Raw genomic sequence first — 6720 nt, 5'->3', positions numbered from 1 at the left:
ATGTAAGTGAAGGTATACAATATTACTACTAGGAAGGTATAAAGACTTAAGAGCCCCCCTAAAAGAATTAAAACCAACTATTTCATCTACCACATATAGTATTCCATTTAGGCAAGACTTTACTTGTATTAGTATTTACCGAAAAAGCAATAATAGCATGATAAATATAACTAATGTCATTGAATCATGGCAAATATGTTAAGACCTATGTAAAATGATAGTAGTGGTTATATGTGGATGATATAATTCAAGGTGATTCTTATTTTATTATTTTAGAATTATTTGAAAATTTAACAACGAACTTGTCTTTATATATTCACAATTATGCTTACATTGTAAAAGCTAAATAAAGTTGTTTGAAGAGCATAAATAGGCGATTTACCTGGCTCCTCCTCGTTTATTCTGTCCCCAAGGACAAGACAGAGTCCCTCTGCTTCCGAGAGTGGTCCACCCCCGTGGACGACTCACCGTCTTGTTTGGCAGATTATGTCCACCATCTCTTTCCTTTGTGGTGTGGCTGTGCTGTGTAACTATTCTAGCTTATTGAGCTATCCGGTAGCTTAAATGAAGTATGGAAATTAACAATCATAGCAAAACCACAATTGTTACACACTTGACTTGTGGTTCTTTCTAGACCTTTCACACTTAGTGTACCAGTGGATGGATCACCTGCGTTTATCAGTATAGGAGGCTGTTTCAAAAAGCCTGTGGAAAAAACAGATGAAAAGGGGATGGAGCTTTCCCAAGGACCTTGGTGGCACTGTGGGTTAGGTATTGAGTTGCTAACTACAGGGCCAACAGTTCAAACCACCAGCCCCTCAGTGGGAGAAAGATGGGCTCTGCTCCTGAAACATTTACAAAGTCAGAAACCTACAGAGGGCTGCTGTGAATTGGAATCATCTCCATGACAATGTGTTTTTTGGTTTGGGTGAGCTTTGTCCACCAATTTTTTGAAGCCCACTCAGACTTGCACTTATGTGTACTGGAATGACCTTTTCATGCATGGCCATGGGAACCTTTGCCTCCAGTAGTATTGAGCCATTGAATGCGGAAAGACACTTCCTCACGGAGAAAAACCCACCTTCCTGGACTGCAGTCTCTTGAGTATTCGCTCTCTGATCTCCTTCATCTTGACACTGTAAAGAATAGGGTTCAACAATGGAGGGAGCAGGAAGTGGACATAGGAGAGAAGAGTGTGGGCAGACTGAGGTACTGGCAACCGAAGGCGGTCAATGAGAGCTAAGAGGATCATGGGTACATAGAAGAGGACCACAGCAGAGAGGTGGGCCACACAGGTTTGACCGGCTTTCCAACGCTCTTCACTGGATCCAAAACCTTGCAATACCTTGCCAATTAAGCCATAGGAGAAAAAAATAAGCAAGGGATCCAATCCCATGGCTGACAAGACCACAAAGAGGCTGTAGACTGCGCCCCAGGTTCCTGGACAGGCCAGTCGGGTAACATCTGGGTGGAGGCAATAAGAATGAGTTAGGACCTGTGGGCGGCAGTAGGGCATGTGAGCCAGCAGGAAAGGCAGGGGCAGATGGAGACCCAGGCATCGGAAAGCAATTGCCAGGACAATCTTGCTGATAAAACCACTGGTGAAGAGTGTGGGGTAATGGAGAGGACGGCAAATGGCCAGTGCTCTGTCTAAGGCCATTGTGAGCAAGACAGAAGACTCCATGACAGAGAAAACATGGACAAAGAACATTTGGAGGAGACAGGCCGAGGCCGAGATCACGTGAACGTCAGCAAGAGCAAGGCCCAGCAGGGTGGGCATTAGGGCGGTGGCCAAGCCAACGTCCGATGCACTGAGCAGGGAGAGGAAGACGTACATCGGTCGGTGTAAGGCACGCTCCATGACAATGATCCACAGGATGGCGCCGTTTCCCAGGGCAGAAAGGAGGTAGAGAGTGACCAGGGGGACGGCCCACCAGGAGGGCACAGCTGACAGACCTGGCATGCCTACCAGCAAGAAGGTGGGGGCCATTGAAGTGCTGCTATTGCAGGTCGTCTGGGTGGAGACTGTTGACATATTTGAGGATCCAGCTTGGAAATCAGGAACCTGAAAACTAACGAGGAAGGTGGACTGAAGTGCATGCTCCATTTCCCTCCTTCCCTCATCACACATGCCCTTCACACCCACACACGTTTATGCACACTCATCCTCATCTTACCACGGAGTCGATTGTGACTCAGGACAGAGCAGAGTCACCTCAGAAAACTGAGTCTTATGCCCACTGAGCCCAAAAATAACAGCAACAAGCAAACCATTGCTGCGTAGTCCATTCCAGTTCATAGCATCCTTATAGGACAGAATTGAGCCGTGTATCATACTCACTGCCATCGATTTGATCCCAATTCTACAGGACAGAGTAGAACTGTGCGTGTGGGTCTCCAAGACCTTTACGAGAGTTCATAGCCGTATCTTTCTCCTCCACAGCAGCTGGTGGGTTTGAACTGCTGACTTTTTGGCTCACAGCCCAAGATGTAACCAATACTCACTCTGCCAGGGCTCCCCTGCAGTGTTTCTGCGACCAGGGGCAGGCTGTCAGTCTTTGCTTCACAGAATGGCGAAGAGCTTCAAGCCTCTGGTTAGCAGACAAGTACTTAATCACTGGGAAACCAGAGACCCTTCTAGTTAGCTTTTACCTGGGAACATTTCTATGACTGCCCTCAAAGCTTTCTCCAGCTCCCTCCCCAAGGTGATTTTTCCATTACATTTAACTTTGACTTTCTGCGTGGCTTCATTCACAACTTAACTGGCTTCCTCAGTAGCAACCATGGGAGGAACAGGTTTCTTTTCCTATTTCCACTATCTCTTTTCCTCCTCAATGAACTGTGACATCCTCGTGGGAAGACGATGTTGTTTATTCATTGTTCTGAATCCAATTCCTAGTTTAGATTAAACCTCAAATAAATGTGTTTTATAAATTGTTTGCATCTAAGTTTTTAAAAACGATTCCTCAGAAGTTTTGCTGGATTTGAACCCACCAGATTTCATATTCTTATGTGTGCCATTTCTCAAATGTTTTCCACATGCCCCTCATATATGTCTCATATAGATATGTAGGTATGAATTTACATGCATACACAAATGTTTCCACATGTGTTTTCATGTGAGCACATGCATACATATCAGTACCTATTCATAAGTGCTTATGTCACAGGGAATGAGTGCCTATGCCTGTGTCTTCAGATGTATCTGATATGGATATACATTTCTGCTTGAATATCTTTTAAATTTACCTATATCTGCCTCAAAGATATTTCTGTTGTGAATAAAAATCATTTCTTTTTATGCATGTTTGTAGATGTGCAGTTTCCTTGTTTATGAGTGAGCCAATTTGGGTAAGTATGTGTGTGTGTATGACAATATATGTGCATATAGGTGTGCTATATTTGATACACACACTGATTTCTAAATTGTAATATCATTTTGCATATGAACTACTATAAAAGAAAGACTATATGCGCTCTTTTTGTCCCATTAGGTTTAAATCAGCAGGAGACTCAAATTCCATGAAGGTTGCGTCTGTCAAAGCAGGTTCTGTGTGGGGGTTCTCATCCACACGGAGGCGCCCTTATTTTTCTCATCAGGCATATTCCTCATCTATCAACTCTGACCCCACCTGGCCTGTTTTTAGTGAGCCGGGATGCTCTGTGAAATGCATGGCATGTCAGGAAGCCCGTTCTCTTGCTTGCCAGCCCAGACATTAAGGTCTACTTAGGAGGTACTTGAGGTAGAGACGCAAAGACTCCATCAGTCATATAGTTTGAAAGCTAGGTTATTATTCTAGCAGTCATACATCCACAGAGATGTATCATGCCACGTGCCAAATCCATGGCAAATCATTCATCCCCTCGCAAACACACTCAGCACACCCATGCATCGACCTAGTAGCTGACATTTACACAGCCTTGTATTTGTAGATGAGCACTTTCTCTCATCCGCGTAATACACACCCCTTGCCTCCCACCCTTCTCCTGGATCGCGTAACGTGGCAGGGAAAAGCAGCTGTCCCGCGTGCAGTCCTTCAGCTTCTTAGTTTGAAACAGAAAATTCAAGCTAGAAGAGAATGGCTACTGGGGCTGTAGTTCTTAGCTTCTTTGAGTCATTTTTTCGACTCACCTCATAAATATAAATGTCCTCCCAAGCCCTCATTTCAGTGATATCTATTCATATACACATTCAAAGATATGAACCCTCATAGAGAGAAATATAGACACGTGTGCTTTAAATCTTTGACCCATGATTCTCCTGATATGCTAGCGTGCTTATGTTTTTTCTGTACTACTTTGCTCTCAGACTATGGAAGGGTTGCTTAAGCAAATTGTATGTTGCTGAACTTTTGTATTATATACATATTGAACATTTATGTATATTCAATATGTGATTATATATAAAACATAGTTCTATGTATTTGTAAGAATTCACAAAATATTGTTGAAACCCAAAAATGATTTCACAGACATACCACAGAAATAAACATAAACTAAGGAGATGCATCACTAATGTATACATATATAGCCTGTTTACTCATATGTACAAATGTAAATGTAAAATTATGAACAAGTAAATTTAGACTCATTTCAGATATGTGATAAGCTAGAATAGTGTAATTTTAAAAAAGAGTGCTAGATAGGTAGCCATTTCATTATTCCTGCTTGACCAAGGGGTCTCTAATTTCCTGAACTGCTACAGGGTGGTTGTGATATGAACATCGTGCCTCCATTTTAAAACAATCTTAATTCAGAAGTTAACACAGTATTCCACAATACCTGTGTCCTGACAAAGCATTATCAGAGCACTTCCATAGCCATGATCTCACTGGATCCTGAAAATCATTCATTATTCATTCAGCAGTGAGATGCTATCCATATTTCACAAAGGAAGATTATGACGGAAAAAGAGAGTGGTCAAATGTCTGACAACAGAATACACAAACCACTGTGCTAAACTATAGTGACAGACAGGGTTTTGCCTTCTACTTACATATTGTTTTGTTTTTTCACAGCCCACTATGCAATGATGGATTAAAATTCAGGAGACTGCTTTCTTAGTCTCATCTCTACCACCTTCTAATGAGAGAGTTTGAGGAAAAATACTTTTTCTCTCTGATCTTCAGCTCACTCACTTATAAAGAATGAGAGTGTTAACCTGATACCATAACATCCTACTCTAACTACTATCAAAGTTGTTTTTAAAATTGAGATTAAATGAAGTAATAGGTTATAAAATGTTTTAAAGACAACTAAAATAACTAGGGGCATTATTATCAATATCAGTATTATGCTTTCATATGGGGGCTTATAATTAGCCCAGTATGCAAGCAAATAAATATGCTCAAAAATAAATGATCACATGGGATAATCTGAGACTCAAACCATACTTCTGAATCTTAACATTCTTTTACAAATAAGCATTAGACAGTTCTTATTTTATTTCAAAATAACTTTGCTACAAAGTCAAGTAAACGCCCTCTTTCATACAATAACATTTTGTATTCTGTAGATTTAATCCTGCATATTAAGGAATAAAAAGTGATGCCATTTTCTTCAAGAGATATTTATAAGTATTGAACGATGTTTTCTGGGAGAGGAATTAATTAGCATTTATTTATCAGATTAGTTCCCCATCACTTTGAAAAATAAAGAGACAAGATCACTAAAGGGATGGGATATAGGATCTTTGGGTTCAAGAGTGAGTTCATACTCGTGTCATGGAGAGATCTGAGCAGCTCTGTGGTTAAAACTTGTACTATGAAGAAAATAAAACGCTCATTTTACAATTGCGTCCAGACCTAATCCTAGCTAATCGGGTCCTTATCACAATTCTCGTGGGTACTTACCAAACTAGTGCAGAATAGAGCAGGGTAGCCAGTGTCTTCTGTTATAGATGACTGCTGTGGCATGAGGATGACTGTAAGAAGGGACTGTGAAAGGATTTACAGCATCACCTGCCCGGAGCTGAGTCATAGGGGATGGACCAGCGTATGAGGAAACACCTATGAAAGCGGACTCGTTGCGTCCAAAGCAACTGTCTCCCTTCCTCGTCCTGGGAAATCCCCAATCATCTCCACAATCACCCTGCACGTACTGAGAGATTTCTCTTCAGTGGGGAGCAAGAACCCCTCTGCTGGAGACGTATGGTCTATCTCATGGGGAGAGTCTCAAACATTATGAATTAGGGACAGATGAGTTTGAGGCACATAAGGAAATGTAAAAACAAGCCTAATGACTGAGGTTGAGGAATAAAACAACCCTGAGAAGAGAGAGCTACGAAAGTTTTAGGGTCTTAATTTAAGCAATAACCTGGGCTATGAAGGCAATGGTCAGTCCTGCTACCTCTATAATGAGATGCTTTTCTCATGTGACAGTCACAGGAGAAAGCCCTTGAAATTCAGCCTTGCCTACAAGAAACTGGGGACAGGGACCCCAGCAAATTATCCTGCTGCATGGAAAGCCAAAAGCTTCCCATAGAGAATGGGAACAAATCACTACAATATTCTAAGTTCCTCAAGTTCTATCTTCTTGATGTTTTGGTTTCCAGCAAATTTAGGGCTAAGTTCTGGTGGTTCACAGTGAAAGCACTCGACTTTCAACTCAAAATGTCATGGTTCAAAGTCACCAGTGACTCCATGGGAGAAAAGACCTGTCAATCTGCGCCCATAAATGAAACCTTGTGTTGTTGTTTTAATTTCACCTTTTTTTAACATT

The 6720-nt window shown here is 41.6% G+C and overlaps 1 protein-coding gene across 1 annotated transcript; it reads right to left on the bottom strand.

The window, feature by feature from the left end:
* Positions 1-1063: 1063 nt before the first annotated feature.
* Positions 1064-2104, bottom strand: LOC101662856 (olfactory receptor 51S1). The gene has a single exon (XM_004717522.2). The coding sequence runs from the start codon at positions 2033-2035 to the stop codon at positions 1064-1066; it is 972 nt and encodes a 323-aa protein (XP_004717579.1). The 5' UTR covers positions 2036-2104.
* Between the last annotated feature and the right edge of the window lie 4616 nt (positions 2105-6720).

This window comes from Echinops telfairi, unplaced genomic scaffold (genome assembly GCF_000313985.2).
Source record: "Echinops telfairi isolate 266 unplaced genomic scaffold, ASM31398v2 ScPeMD7_41;HRSCAF=154, whole genome shotgun sequence".
NCBI classification, from domain to species: domain Eukaryota; kingdom Metazoa; phylum Chordata; class Mammalia; order Afrosoricida; family Tenrecidae; genus Echinops; species Echinops telfairi.
The sequence above is the reverse complement of the archived record's forward strand: the minus strand, read 5'-3'. Positions and strand labels throughout refer to the sequence as shown.